Source organism: Solanum lycopersicum, chromosome 12 (assembly GCF_036512215.1).
Source record: "Solanum lycopersicum chromosome 12, SLM_r2.1".
NCBI lineage: Eukaryota > Viridiplantae > Streptophyta > Magnoliopsida > Solanales > Solanaceae > Solanum > Solanum lycopersicum.
Window position 1 is genome coordinate 68,342,439 of NC_090811.1, and position 15,446 is coordinate 68,357,884.

Below are 15,446 nucleotides of genomic sequence, written 5' to 3' on the forward strand. Positions count from 1 at the left end.
GAGACGTTGGGTCCTATTTCTGAATGGACAGGAGCTGCCATCACCACTCGAGGACAGTATGTTCCACCTGGCAAGGTACCAGGGTTTGGGGAAAGGAAGCTGTACTTGTTCATCGAAGGCCCCACCGAGCAATCTGTCAAGAGAGCAAAAGCAGAGTTAAAACGTGTACTGGAGGACATTACCATGCAAGCATCATCACTTCCTGGTTCGGCTCAACCAGGCAGATACTCAGTTGTATAAGAATGAACACCGTTGTCATTATGATGTTACTTTTTATCTATTATCTTTTCCGAGCAAATTATTTCCTAAATTTTGTTACTCAATTTGGAGATGACTTACTTTGTAATGATATAAACAGGTTTAACTAGATACATGATTCTCAGTGATCATCGGCCATGGTTAGTTCCTCTCCTATATTATCTCATACCTGTTATCTGTATTACTTGATTCCTTTACTGATAGTATCATCAAAGCTGCTATTTGAATTGAAACTGCCACAGGGAGATTACATAGAGTTGCCCAGGAAGAAGCATGGTATTCAGTCACCCCGACTAATATCTTGTTAGGAAAGAAACCCTGTGGTAACTTTTGTAACACAATTACTTGAATTTCCTATTTACTCATGTTATAGAGTAGCAGAATTGCTTGAATTCTATGCATGAGGAATCATCATATGCACAAGGTTGATGACGATTTTCATGATGGCATTGATCCATATACCTAATGGATCGTGAGACGACTACTAGAGCAAAGGTATATTGACTAGATTCAGTGTTGTCTTTCCATCTTCTTTGTGGATTTGGTAGTAAATGAAAACAGGTACTGACTTGACTTTTTATATTTCTAAAATGTTAAAAACTTTACAAGTTTAAAATGTTAAACCTTCTGCTTGTAGATTCTCAGCAACACTACAAAAAAAAAAAAAAAAAAAAAAAGGAAAGAAAATGTGAAATGCCTTTGGCTCTGTCTTGTCCAATGGATTATAAGCTTTGGTTTACTTGCTATAAAGAGACTGGAAGCTATCTCAATGCATCGATACGTTGTTTTTTTGTTAAGAGTACCCACTCCTGAAGACTATATACATCTTCCCCTTACAGGTTAGGCCTGTTGCCGAGAACGTGGTAAGAAGTTGTAAAAAGAAAAGCATGTACTGTTCAGAGTCATCTAGTGTCATTTGGTTAGTTGGTTAAACTGAATTTACATGCTCAACTCCCTTGTTTTAGATTCTACTATTTATGTACTATTTTTCTTTGAGGTTGAACGGTATGTGTCGTTCTGACTTGTTCTGCTGTTCTCATATTCATATCCAAGCAATGGAAGAGAATGGTCACAAGAACAACCTCCCAAGTTATGCTTCACAAAAGCCCCTGTGAAAACAACCTTCCTTTTCAATGGTGTACATCCTAGTGTATAAATTTGATGTTAGGTGTGTTATTATTCTCTTGCTGTGAATCCAGGTAAAAGTCATTGTAATTTGGTCAGTCCTCCTCTGCTGGAAAAGCCTTGTGCTTTCAATGCTTGGTAGAATATAGAATCAAGTGAATAGTGTATCTTTTCGATCAATGTTTTGTGCTTGTAAGTTGAAAAAAAATGTACAATGAGGTTTTATATTGTATCCATTTATGGGATTGTACTTACTATTCACAACTTAGTTGATTTGACTCGACTTTCAAATCACTTGTATCGTATTCACGCGGTTTAGTGATTAATGAAATGAAAATAGGTTGATAACGATAAATGTTAGTATTCACGCGGTTTAGTGATTAATGAAATGAAAATAGGTTGATAACGATAAATGTTAGTGACGAATAATTCTAAAATTGCTGGCATACAGTATCACCCAAACAAATGGATATTTACGACAAATCAATTTTACTTATTGAACTTAGGTGTTTTATTATAATGAGAATAGGTACATTGAATTTATACATACATATCATATATGTATTTATTTTTATTAGACGTAAACACTTGATTGAACTTAGGTGTTTTATTATAATGAGAATAGGTACATTGAATTTATACATACATATCATATATGTATTTATTTTTATTAGACGTAAACACTTGATTGAACTTAGGTGTTTTATTATAATGAGAATAGGTACATTGAATTTATACATACATATCATATATGTATTTATTTTTATTAGACGTAAACACTTGATACAAGTAAATTTTTATCATTACTTTAAAAGTGTATATATATATATATGATTAGGTAAACATTATTTTGCCGACCCAAACCAAGAAAAAACAATAAAATTAGCTACAAGTAGTGTATCATTTGCCCACTTTCCTCCACTAGTTATCCAAAATGCCCACCAAAGAGCACAACTCCTTTAAGATACCTTTTTCCCCTTGCCTAATAAACTTGTTTTGGTCACAGTTTGTAAAAAAAAAAAATTAAATGTTTTTGAATAATAACATAAAAAATTATTTTTTTGAAAAGATGAAAAAAATAATTTCCTTTTAAAAATACTTGCAACAAATAAGATTTCTCAAAATAATTTTTTTTATGTCGTGTAATTTGATTTTCCACCTCGGAATCCTCTTTTCTAGTTACTCTACCCCCAATTTTTATTTATTTGTTGAAAAAAACTAAGAACTTGGCCAAGACAGGTTTATATATTTACCAAAACTACACACTTAGAGCTCACATAATCTTGTAAAAATGGCAACTTCAATTTTTCTCTCACACCCTTTTTCTCATTTATTATCAAAACACCATAAAATTCCAAGTCCTAAACAAACCATAGCCATAGCATATCACTCCACCAACAAACCCACCACCAAGACTCCATTTTTACCATTACCCACTTCCTTTTTTCCATTTCCCTCAAACCCCAGAAAGGAATTTTGGCCAATTTCAGTGGGAAGAACACAAACAGATGAAAAAGATGAAATCTTGGTGGTGGGTGAAGATTCTGCTGAATTTGAGTTATCCAAACAAAAGATTTCATCTTGGGTTTATTTTGCTGGGGTTCTTGGTGTTGTGCTTTATGTTCTTAATGTTGTTTGGATTGACAATTCTACTGGATTTGGAAAATCATTCATTGATTCTGTTTCTAGTATTTCAGATAGCCCTGAAGTGAGTATTTTTGCTTAATTACTTTTTCTGTTCTGTTTTTATTTACTTTTGCTGAATTGAGTTTTGAGGTATTGCTTTTGATTATGTTCTTTACTTGGTAATAATAGTTGTATAAATTGTTAGAACAGTAAAAAAAATGATATCTTTTGTGAAAGGTATAACGCATAAATATGTCCTTTAACTTGGCATATCTGTGCCTCAAACTTTGGGCGTGCACACGTTGATGCTTAAACTTGTATAGAGTTAAAACATATGCATTCTATGTGTATGTTAATAATAGAAGAGAATTATTACTCACTTTGGTGTTCCATTATTCTATTTTATGTTTCTTAACTTTATTGTATAGTGATTATAAAATTTTTGTAGTTTTCTGGAACGGGACGGAGTTCCCACTTCTTCCTAGCACATTTGCTCTCCTTGTAGCACTTCTGACAAAGATTTAGTTATTTTTCATATGCATATTTTCTTATTGTAGTGTTCCAGCACACCTTTACTATTTTACCGGTTTTACTTATTTTCTCTTACCGATATAGGTTTTAGGTAACTCTATCCACTAAGCGTTAGGCAAATAGGAAGAGATTATTAAACGCTTCTTTGTTTTTGGCCGCTGTCGGGATTTAAACCCTGGTCTTCATTCTAGTCTAAGTGAACGCTAACTCACACCCTTGTGCGACATCACCCACTGATTGTTGTCTTATGAATTTGTTTACAATGAAATATGGCTTAAGACTTTTAAGTTCTGCTATCTAGGCTTTAGCATATAATTGAGCCGAGGTTCTATTGGGAACAACCTCCCTATCCTGCAAAGGTTGGGGTAAGGTGTGCATACATCGTACCCTCTCCAGAATCCAGACCCTATGTTGTTGTTGTAGATTAGCATATAAATTAAAGGTGGCAACATCAGTCATCCCGGGCCTCTGTATATTAAAAATCAGGGACTAGTTTAATCAATCAGCACTTGGGGATTGAGCTTGTAGGATCAAGCTTTTAAGCGTTACGGAGATGAGAAAAAGATAGATAAAATCTTTTATCTGCAAACTCCCATTCACAATAATTTTGTTAATTATTTTTATTGATTTCAATGTTGTTATTTTCTTCTTTGTTTGTTTGTCACTTGGTGTTAGTCTTGTGTAGTTACTTTGGTTAATTCAAACGAAATTATGGAATTGGTTTACGTTCAAGACTTTTACAAGGGGAAGCTTTTGTTAGCATAGTTTTATCAAAGAACTCTATGAGATACCAACTAATAGTCAAACAAGAACCAACGAAGGAGGGTCGATTTGAAGTTGTTAACCAACAAGGTTACTTATGTTTGGGCAACTGTAGAATAACATTATGTCTTCGCCTTGCAATGAAGACTATATAGCCTTGATAATGCTCGGAAAGTATTTATTTGTTCTGGTTCATTCTGTCACTCTTCTTGGCTTGATAATAGGCAAGAGATGCATTAGATTCTCGATGAATATGCAAGAGATGCATTAGATTCTCGATGAATCATATTGGCCAACATAAAATTGTCTTGATTTCTTTCCTGTTGTTTCTTTCTTTGTACACTTAGTTATTTCACGTCCACTTTTGCCATCTTGGTAACCAGCATACACTATATAAATTTTTCATTTCGCGTACCAAAATTTCTGCTTTCTGAGAGTTTATCCAAATGTTTCTATGCAGATTGTAATGCTTTCCCTTACCTTGATTTTCGCTATAGTCCACAGTGGTCTTGCTAGTCTTAGAGACAAAGGTGAGGAACTCATTGGAGAGCGTGCTTTTCGTGTATTGTTTGCTGGGGTATCTCTGCCATTGGCAGTCAGCACAATTGTGAGTTTTCTAGTCTGCCATGCAGAAACTAAGAATTTTGTTTATTTTTTTGGGTAACTTTTCTGATTTTACGGTGCGATGCTTGATAGATGGAAATTTAACATAACGGAAGGTTCTTATGATGATTTACAGGTGTATTTCATTAACCACCGATACGATGGAGTGCAGTTATGGCAATTAAACAGTGTTGCTGGGATTCACGAACTAGTTTGGATTTCTAACTTTGTTTCCTTCTTCTTCCTATACCCGTCGACATTCAATTTACTAGAGGTAGCGGCTGTTGACAAGCCCAAGATGCATCTTTGGGAAACTGGGATTATGAGGATTACCAGGCATCCACAGGTAAATGCTCAATTATCACTTAAATGTAACCTACCGTTGTAGAAGATACAGTCTGAATGATTTTATAATGTGCCTTGTCCCGAAACACCAATGCGTACCTTTACTTTCAAATCTCTTTCCAAATTAAATTTCAACGTTTGATTCAAATCACTTCGCTTTGTACCTCGTATTACATTTTAATTCCAGGATATGACACTTGGGAGGGTAGGATGTACGTACGCTGACCTTACTCCTACCTTTGTGGGGTAGAGAGGTTGTCTCCGATAGACTCTCAGGTCAAAAGAAGTGTAATCAAAGCAGATAAGATAGGAAGAAAAATAATGACAACAAAATACTGAGATATACAGAGCAAATGAGGCAACAGGTGTTAGAAAAAGTTGAAGAATAAGTACTATTAAAGGAGAAGATGAGAAGAGGAGACTAGCCCCCTTCCTTTCCCACATAAAAGAACGACGACACTCGGGTATCTCATACCCTTCTACCCTAAACTGACCATATACCCTCCTACCTAGGATTATGTCTTCAGCAAGCTGAAGATTAGACCCCCGGTTCTTCTATTTTCCAGGATATGACGCAAGTACTATGACAGAGGAGGTTTAGAGTCATGATTTCTAATCATTATTTCTGTAGGGTTCAGGAATTCTTCTTTTTTAGGTTTTTCGTGTATTTCAGTCAGATACTCAAAATTATAAATCACTTTTGATTCTTAGAACCAAGAAGTGGATTTATCGGTCAATGGTTTTCTCTGAAGGAGTTGAATAAGGCATGTCACAAAGAATGATATCTCAAGAAATGACGGGCAGAGGTTGATGCAGAACGAGTCTGTACATGAAATGAGGTGAAGGTTATTGTAATCCCAGTTCTGCTAATAATACATAAAAGGGAAGAAACCTACCAAATTGATAAAGCTGTTCCATAATTGAGGATTTTAGTAAAGAGAAATCATCTCAAGTCCTGAAAATCGAGAAAATAAGTGTCTTTGTGCATATATGTTACACGACAGTCCAGTATTCTTGCTTCTATTTGCTGTCTCATTTCTTAGTATAAGTTATTCCGTCTTTGATAGCTAATTGAAGCCTCCATTCCCTATATTAGCTGGTCGGGCAGGTTATATGGTGCTTAGCTCACACGCTGTGGATTGGGAATTCAGTTGCAGTGGCAGCTTCAGTAGGTTTGATAGGACATCATCTGTTTGGTGCCTGGAATGGGGACCGGAGGTTAGCCATACGATATGGTGAGGCTTTTGAAGTCGTGAAGAACAGAACGAGTATCATTCCATTTGCAGCCATTCTTGATGGTCGTCAAAAGTTGCCTGAAGATTATTACAAGGAATTTATCAGATTGCCATATTTATCGATAACAACATTGACATTAGGTGCTTACTTCCTCCACCCCATTATGCAAGCTGCCAGTTATCGGCTACACTGGTAGTAGTACTGATGTTACATAACTCGTTTCCATACAAGATATCGCGATTACGAGTTGTATATTTTTCCTCAATATATATAGGTTACTGATGTCTATTTAACTACTGTTGGATAACAAAGAAAGAAAGAAGAGGAATAGAGAGAATTCAGTTTAATGTGTTTGAAAGTAAAGTTCCAACTTGTATTTCCCTTCAATTTCTATATAGTGTATATCATGACATATATGTCCTTGTTATTCCAATATATATATATATGGTACCAAAGTTTTCGAGTTTGAGTTATGTTAATGAATTATTATTTTTTATAAAACGCGATTTATCTCTTTAGATGAACCTCATGGTGTAAATTTTGTTTATTTCATTTAGCGGCTTCAAGTACCAAATAATTAACTAACGGCATTATGTCTGAATAAATGATTCATCAAAATAACGAGTTATCATTAACATTGAGACATTTGAAATCGCCAAATACGTAAAAGTTTCTCAAATTTGATTCATCTAATGAACTTCAAATATCAAGTAATTTAAAAAATGATGCAAATATCAATAATTTTATGGTCAGACAAGGCCTACCTAAAAGGAGCAAGTCAGCTTGGACCAAATCCAAAAATGAAAAAAAAAAACAGATTTTTTTTTTTTTTTTTTTATAAATTAAACACTATTCCACTTCTGGTGTTGAGGAATTATCAAATAAAAGTACACCAAATTCTTTTGACTTTTTTTTACTTTTTGTGATAATGAAGAAATACATGTGGCCAATTTGAATGATATTTTATATTTAAATTCCCTTTGGATTTACTCTTCCTCATGCAATGTGATTGGAAGAGTAGGGAATGAGTAGGTTCACTTAAGAATGCTACACTTAAACCAATCTGAATAAATTTTTCACTCGATATTTAATACTAATCTTAAAGTCTTATTAAATTTAAATTCGTATCGAAAAATTTCACATTAAATAATAAGACATTTCCCAATAAGATAACTTCATGTCCACGATTCGAACTCAAAATCCTAATTATTATCCACATACATATACTTCTAGGAACCTTTTTAACGTGGCATACATACATCACTCACTTAAAAAGAACATACAAGTTATATGTCACTATAAATAAATTATTACATAACGATAACTATTTCATCATTCTTAATCAGAAAAAAATTATATTCACGCTTTTGGTATAAAATCGGTTTTGATAAGTAACGCTTTACCCCTACAAAGTGAAACTGTATATTGATCGAAGTCCAAAATAAATATCGAAAAATAATACAACCGTGTATAAAACTATGTAAACCCCCACCCCTCCACATACACACAAACACTTCATGGGGGTGGAGGATTTGGTTAGTGTGCTTTTGTTTTTATTTCATAAAAATTGGACTAACATTGGGTTGAGTTGCACAGTTTAACCAACTATATTATATCCACTTTATTAAGTTTCTAACCCACTCCATCATTTTTAATATTTCTAATTTAATGCCACATTGCCACCAACCTACTTTAATATTGGGTATGTCTTACATTTTCTATAACTAAAATCATACTAACTTCTTATTTAAGCCAATTGCTTAACACATCTCATTATTATTATTATAACTCTTCTTTCTATTTATATAAATCTTTGTGATTTATATGCTATTATAATTCACTATTGATTTCATATTTCATATGCTAATTGGAAGAAATATGAAGGAAAAATCAGTAGAGAAATTTTTCATGTTGCCATTCTATTTAGGGTGTAATTCTGAGTCAAGTGTTGGAGTGACAAACCAACTTGTGGAAACAAAGAATTCATCACAAATAACAAGTATGTCTTTCTCCCCTTTTATAACCCCCCCCCCCCCCCCCTTACTCCTATCTCGTCAAAACTTAGTATCTTCTGTTCAAACTTATATACATAAAAAATGTTATTTCGAATGTGCCTCACAGTCATAGGCTAGACTTAGAATTTAATCTTACGAGTTCTGAATAAAAGAACAATAACGACCTTTTAAGTGTTAGTGTGTGGTTCTTAGTCAAGTACCTTTTTGTATATGTTTGTGATTTTTTCTCTTTTTGTAATATTGCTTCTTTAATTTTTGTGTATATGGCTTATTGAAGAAAGACAAGAAGGAGAAGAGAGCTCATCAAATGTAAAAATAAAGAGCTTTTGGGGATTTTGGGCCATCACAAGACCTAGATTTTCACATAATGTCCAAAGATTAAAAAGGCATTTCAAAGGTTTCTCACAATTATTTGGTAAGCAATTATACATATTAGCTATCTTATTCTATATGTCAAATATACAAACGGTTCATTAAAGTTGTGAATTTTTATTTCGACATTTTAACTGAAGTTTTTGCTGATAAGTCACTTGATATACGATCGACATGTGCCTATTGAACACTAGAGATAGTAGTGCATTTTACATCAATAGAATGGATTCAACATCCAATTGTATATAACCTTCATAGTGTCACATTGAGATGTTCAATAAACATACATTAGATCTATTATAAGTTATTTATCTATTAACTAATTAAAAATTCTAACTCACAACCTAATTTTATTTTTTTTTGTAGCGCGTAAAGAAGAGGTAGAGGTCGAGGAAGCGGAGATAGAAATAGGATATCCAACAGATGTGAAACATTTAACCCATATAGGATGGGATGGATCAACAACAATAAATCCAATCAAAGGATGGGAAAATTTAAATCCTCCTGAAATTATTTCTTTTCCATCAATTTCTATTAAACAATTTGAACTTGCTATGGCTGCTCAAGCTGGTGAATCTATACATGTTAATAATTGTGCTTGATTTTTTTTGATAAAAAATAAAAATATTATTTGTAATTTTTCTCTTGTTTCTTGTTCTATTAAATTCTATAATCAATTTTTATAGCTTTTTCTACTTTTGTTGACTATGCAAAATTAAGTGATATTTGAATTTAGATTAAATTCGAATTTACATTAAAAAAAAATCTCATTCACTATCGAAAATGACCCATGAAGGCTAACAAAAAATGACTATATAGAGTTGTTTTTTTAAAAATGACTCTATACCGAGTAACTTCGCTAATAAAAATGACTCATATGATGATTTCCTTAATACAAATAACTCTATATGGTTTCGTTAAATGACTCCTCGTTAATAAAAATGACTCAAATGATTTTCTTAATACAAATAACTCTATATGGCTTCGTCAAATGATTCCTCGTTAATAAAAATGACTCTAACCCTGAATAACTTCGTTAATAAAAGTGACTCATAGGATGATATCCTTGTTACAAATAACTCTATATGGTTTCGTTAAGTGACTCATCGTTTTATCTTAATACAAATAACTCTATGATTTCGTTAAGTGACTCCTCATTAATAAAAATGACTCTATATAGCTTTGTTAATAAAAATGACTCCGTATTGAACACAAATTTTATTAAAAAAAGTGACTCATATGATGATTTCCTCAATACAAATAACTCTATATGGTTTCGTTCTCTCTCATTAATAAAAATGACTCCATATAGCTTCGTTAATAAAAATGACTCCGTAATAAACACAAAATTCATTAACAAAAGTGACTCATGATGATTTCCTCAATACAAATAACTCTATATGGACTCCTCTCTCGTTAATAAAAATGACTCCACATAGCTTCGTTAATAAAAATGACTTCATATAGCTTCGTTAATAAAAATGACTCCGTATTGAACACAAAATTCATTAACAAAAGTGACTCATATGATGATTTCCTCAATACAAATAACTCTATGGTTTTATTAAATGACTCCTCATTAATAAAAATAACTCCATATAGCTCCATTAATTAAAAAAAACTCTGTATTGAACACAATATTCATTAATAAAAGTGACTTCGTATAACAATTGTATAGCAACAACTAATAAAAGTAACTCCATAAAAATCCAAACTTCAAAAGAAAAAAAAAACTTAAATTTCAAAATCTTTAAGATAATTAATGCATATAAATGGAGTTCAATCAAATTCTTCACCTATATTAAAAGAAGATAGAAATATTTTTGTATATATACGATTGTAGGCACCATAGCGAGCCAAAAGTTGATTGAGAAACAAAACAATGGCTTTCTGAGATGCCTAACCCCTTTTGGGGGGTTTTGGTATTAGATCTTCTTATAAACCATAGTATAAACAGCAATTTCCAATACATATTTTCATGAAAAATTTACCTCAAAAAACACAATTTTTGAGATTTCCATAATGCATCGGCCAAAACGCTGCTTGAAGACGATCTGACAAATTAGGGTTTTGCACTTTCCGTTATTTATAGAGAAAGATTGAATAATTGGGCTTAATCCAACTTGAAATGTTTGGGCTTTATTTGAACTAAAAGTTTCATCTTTTACATTTTTATTTCTGAAAAATAACGAGATTTTGCTTAATTACGAAACATAGCAATATTTTACATTATGCTCGTATAAATAAATGTAAATATTCACATTTATATAAAATCTCAAATCGATTTATCCTCCTTCTATTGTTCTTAGACTGATCTCTCACTCTTTAGAAAGGAAAATACTTCAGTTTTACAGATTTGATTAAGAGGAATATACGAAATGCTGCACGCATAAAAATAATGAAAATACATTATATTCACGTGCATATAAAGTATCTTTTGTTGAAATGTGTCCATATGAATAATAACTTCAATCATTTATGCATGAATGTCAAACAAAAATAGCTATAGTATAAATAAAAATAAACTTCAGTCGTAACTCATGATAATTGTATTAAGTTCTAACAAAAACAATTAAGCTTTTGATTTTCAGTAATATATGCCGAAATTTCAACCATATGAAACTTTATAAAATGTGTACACTTGTAAATTTTACTCGCTACGAATATGATTTGAATGATAATCCTAAAAATCGGGTTTTTATGAATATCTTCATCTCTAGAGTGGGCCTTTTGGACTAAAATGGGCCAAGGAAGCCCAAGTGTTCATACAACTGGGCCAAACACAAACCCGAACTGGCCCAATGTCCCAAATCGATCTATCGTTGGATCAAGAACTGTTATTAACAGAAATTCAACACAAATTATTGATTTTTTTTCTTCAGATTTTGATACAATTCAATCTCAAATATCGATATCTAAAGGTATTAATTTCAGCTAAAAAAATCTAATTTTTGTGAAATTTAATGTAATTTTCTACCATTTTTGACTTGATTTTTTTTTTTCCAGATTGCATTTGCACTGTGAGATCAGGGACGAAAATGGGGTTTTTGGTGACAACGCTAATTTTTGTGGTAGTGGGTGTTATTGCGTCTCTATGTGCCAGAATTTGCTGCAATAGAGGGCCTTCTACTAATCTGTATGGTCAAATTTGTTTAATGTTTGCTTCAAATTCGCTTATTATAACTTGCTTAGGGTTTGTTATATTGGTTGTTTACAGAAAAAAGATGAAATTTTTGCATAGAAAGCTGAGTTTGATTTATGGTATTATAATTCTGGATTGTTGATATAGAGTCCGTGTGGTTGTGTGGTTTTGATTTCATTGCTAGTTGTTTTAGGAGTTGTTTAGTTTGTTGTATAAGAAAAAGAACATTTTTTTGGCAATAGAACTTTGCTTTTGAGCTCCGAGGGCTGGAGCTACGGTCTTTTAAGTGTATGGATTTTGAATTCTAGAAAAGATAAGCTTAACAGGTTCTGAATAAGTTAGTTATACATATCAAAACATAATTGAGCTGAATTACTGCGTTGTGCCGAACCTGTAGGCAGAACGATAGCTCCTCCCTCGTTATGCATCTATAGAGAAAATGTGTAATCCTTTTGGGGTGGGTGGTAAGGGTTGTCAGTATTGTGTTTTGTGTTATGCTTCGTTAGTGCTATCAACTATTTCTGTTCTATCTTTAATCCAGGCTTCTTTGTTTTCTAGTGTTTGATTCATATCCAGGTTATGACTATTATATCCGATGGATAGTGATTATCTAATTTTACCATTACTATGTATCATGGAGATCTTGCTATAAAATTAAATTGACTCGGACAGTGTTTCATGATTCAGGCAGTTTAGATGACGAAAGAGACAAATGCAATTGTACTTGAAATGCAAATTGCAATTTTTGTCGGTCCGCTGTTTAGTTTTGCTAATTTTGTCTTAATTACTCTACTGAGATCTCCAGGATAAAAGCCATGATGCATTAAATTCTAAGCTAGTGTCTTTCCGCTGAAATAGTTTTCGTCTCTGTTTCTAATAGCTAATTGAATTTTGTGATGCAGGTTACACTTGACATTGATCATCACGGCTACAGTATGCTGTTGGATGATGTGAGTTTGCCTTCTTCTTCTCTCTCTCTCTCTCTCTCACACACACACACACACATAGAAACAGACACGAGTGTCCCTTACAAATCTACACATGCACAAACATGTACGAAGTAAAGTAAAATAAGACATAACATGATACTATTTCCTCAAAAAATGACATCATGAGTTCATGTGTTTGACTTGAAGCCTGGTAGTAGTAAGATGTTTCCCTGAATTTGCTTTGTCATGTTTCCTGTAATTTATCATTTGATGTTCAAAGGGATTATATAATAGAGAAATTACTAATTCAAAGTGTACAATACCTATAAGATTATCTGTGTGCAATACCTATAAGATTATCTTTTTGCTGAGGAATTTTACGCTTTGCTTGACTAGTTGAACATAGTGCTTGTGCTATTACATCTGCTTGACTTCCTCATAAAGTATGAAATATATGCATAATTGCGTGCTTTATATCTGAACCTACTCTCAGAGGCTTAAATTTTTTCGATCAGGTCTGTTGATATATAATCTATATTTGGAAGTGTCTAGTTGACTTTTTCTGCCAAAAAAATCATTTGTTATGTCAACAACTATGCTTTGTGAATACTATCCTAGCCTCACAAATCTTTATAATTATCTAATTTTGTCTTATAGATGAAAAATAGAAATGCTTCTTTTTGGATCGATGTGATGTAGATTTTCTATATGTATTCCATACTTCCGAAGTTTTGCATTTTGGAGTGTTAGAGTTGTGCTGGAATATATATATAAACCTATGCTGCTCGAACTCTTCAAAAATGTTCTCACACCTGTGATCCTCCAAAAATGCATTGCTTTTGGAGGATCTGCCAGACCGTCACGCCCCCAGTGATGTTTTGAAGAGTCTGCGCAACATAGATATAAACTTTGATGCTTCTTTGATTGACAAGAAAGGGTAGCTCAACTAGAAAGCACCATCCACCTCCAATCTTACAGTTTGGGTTTGAGTCAACATGTTACCATATCCTAAAAATTAAACACAGAGATCTCCCTCCTTCGTACAATGTCATTAATTACCTCTCTTAATTGTCATTAGATGAATGCACTTGCAACGATTTTCAATGTTTTCTCTCGTGGGTTCATTATTTTTGTAATTTTCTTTTCAAGAATCATGGGGCTGTCAACTACTTTGCTTCTCTGTATTGGAAGATGAAACATGTTTAATTTTCATCCATTCATCTTGATGCTCGTCTCAAGACTTCCCGGGATGGGAAGTGGGAACTACCATTCCTTCACGCTCACACAAACATACATATACTCTCTCTCTCTCTCTCTCTCTCTCCTTCTCCTTGTCCTCCTGCTTTATGTACGCGAAGTAATGCTAAGCGGAGAGTGCTAATTTTGCTTGTCCTTGATAAGCTTCTGATCCAATGATGAAATTTTATTGTTGCTATATATGCTTTTTTTCCTTTTTCACGATAAGAAATGTTTTTATTTTTGACTTACCAAAGAATACAGGGGGTCGGGTTCTGTTCTTTTTCAATACTCCTTCCAGTTCGTTTTATATGGAGTGTTGGACTGTACACAGTGTTTAAGAAAGAAAGACTACCTTTTAGTACATACCAACAGTACCATTAGAGTTTAACGTTTCAATTATATCAACATTTCACTATAACAGTCATATTTTCTGGGGAACCAATCTTTCATGTTATGTATTAGGACAAACGATGTTATTATAGAGAAGTTTGATCGTAGTAGAAGTTGTTATTGCAAGTTACATGTACTGGAGTTATAATTCTCTATTTGCTATTTTCGTTGTTAAATTGAGATTTAGCATTCAACGATGAGAAGAAAACTCATCGTTTCGTGTTTTTTTTTTCTTGAATAGGTGGGCAATCGTGTACCTTGCGCAGCTGAAACCACTCATCGTTCCAGTCTTGAGTGAAGGAGAGTAAAAAAACGCTCTCCGAAGCTCTCGTCGTGTATTTTTTTGTGGATTATTTGAGTGAAGGGAAATACTTGAAGTCACACTTGTATCACTATTTATGTGCTTGACATTGATTTCATATTTTTTTTGTATAATGTTCACAACTTATTTACTAGTTTCACCTCATTTAGGGTGTCTTCTTTATACGCTTGGACTACACTAAGTACCTTATTGAAGAAAAACAATAAGCACACGACATTTGTCGATGAGAGTTCATATAGCCAACCTTATCTCGTTTGAGATTGAGGCGTAACTATTGTTGTATTTGTTTAAACTCTTGGTCATGAACATATTATTTTTTACTTTTCGTAATTTTATTGAGTGTGGATAAATTTTTACTACAAGAGTGAAGGAAGAAGGAAAAGTAAAGAACATGAGGTCCTACTTGTTGAAACTTTCTAGTACATAAACAGTATTAATATTTTTATTGTCTGCTTACTTTTAAGTTGAAAAAGAAAACAAACCAAAAACATTTTTTATTATATGGTCTTATGTTCAAACTAGAGCTCCAAAAATAAAGTTAAAAACGAGTA

General features: G+C 32.9%; 3 protein-coding genes, 2 long non-coding RNA genes and 1 other non-coding gene across 6 annotated transcripts in view; 5 read left to right on the forward strand and 1 right to left on the reverse strand.

The window, feature by feature from the left end:
- LOC138337026 (DEAD-box ATP-dependent RNA helicase 42) overlaps positions 1 to 386 on the forward strand; it is a 4,308-nt gene extending 3,922 nt beyond the window's left edge. Inside the window, exon 1 of the mRNA XM_069292278.1 lies at positions 1 to 386. This exon is cut by the window's left edge and continues 3,922 nt beyond it. Coding sequence (XP_069148379.1) covers positions 1 to 240 — 240 coding nt within the window. The 3' untranslated portion in view covers positions 241 to 386.
- Positions 387 to 1,037: 651 nt separating this feature from the next.
- Positions 1,038 to 1,437, forward strand: LOC101254580 (uncharacterized). Its single transcript, XR_011213090.1, has 2 exons — positions 1,038 to 1,177; positions 1,312 to 1,437. It is a non-coding gene; the product is annotated as an uncharacterized protein (transcript).
- Positions 1,438 to 2,236: 799 nt separating this feature from the next.
- Z-ISO (15-cis-zeta-carotene isomerase) lies at positions 2,237 to 6,955 on the forward strand. Its single transcript, NM_001347622.1, has 4 exons — positions 2,237 to 3,091; positions 4,763 to 4,909; positions 5,042 to 5,251; positions 6,347 to 6,955. The coding sequence occupies exons 1-4, from the start codon at positions 2,675 to 2,677 to the stop codon at positions 6,680 to 6,682; spliced, it is 1,110 nt and encodes a 369-aa protein (NP_001334551.1). The 5' UTR covers positions 2,237 to 2,674; the 3' UTR covers positions 6,683 to 6,955.
- Positions 6,151 to 11,002, reverse strand: LOC138340536 (uncharacterized). The gene is made up of 2 exons (XR_011213089.1): positions 10,865 to 11,002; positions 6,151 to 6,563 (listed from the first exon to the last, which is right to left on the reverse strand). It is a non-coding gene; the product is annotated as an uncharacterized lncRNA (long non-coding RNA).
- On the forward strand, positions 8,209 to 9,568 carry LOC101254286 (uncharacterized). The gene is made up of 3 exons (XR_011213091.1): positions 8,209 to 8,485; positions 8,779 to 8,916; positions 9,240 to 9,568. It is a non-coding gene; the product is annotated as an uncharacterized lncRNA (long non-coding RNA).
- A 527-nt stretch (positions 11,003 to 11,529) lies between the features above and the next one.
- LOC101253466 (uncharacterized) lies at positions 11,530 to 15,225 on the forward strand. The gene is made up of 4 exons (XM_004252917.5): positions 11,530 to 11,794; positions 11,880 to 12,009; positions 12,918 to 12,965; positions 14,815 to 15,225. Exons 1-4 carry the CDS (start codon positions 11,614 to 11,616, stop codon positions 14,879 to 14,881), a joined length of 426 nt encoding a protein of 141 aa, XP_004252965.3. The 5' UTR covers positions 11,530 to 11,613; the 3' UTR covers positions 14,882 to 15,225.
- Positions 15,226 to 15,446: the final 221 nt, after the last annotated feature.

Bases quoted from the DNA above. Each gene is read 5' to 3' on its own strand.
- Z-ISO (NM_001347622.1), top strand. From the start codon at position 2,675: ATGGCAACTTCAATTTTTCTCTCACACCCTTTTTCTCATTTATTATCA. The intron at 3,092-4,762 runs GTGAGTATTTTT...GTTTCTATGCAG, and splicing joins GTATTTCAGATAGCCCTGAA to ATTGTAATGCTTTCCCTTAC. The intron at 4,910-5,041 runs GTGAGTTTTCTA...GATGATTTACAG, and splicing joins CATTGGCAGTCAGCACAATT to GTGTATTTCATTAACCACCG.
- LOC101253466 (XM_004252917.5), top strand. From the start codon at position 11,614: ATGGGCCAAGGAAGCCCAAGTGTTCATACAACTGGGCCAAACACAAAC. The intron at 11,795-11,879 runs GTATTAATTTCA...TTTTTTTTCCAG, and splicing joins TCAAATATCGATATCTAAAG to ATTGCATTTGCACTGTGAGA. The intron at 12,966-14,814 runs GTGAGTTTGCCT...TTTCTTGAATAG, and splicing joins ACAGTATGCTGTTGGATGAT to GTGGGCAATCGTGTACCTTG.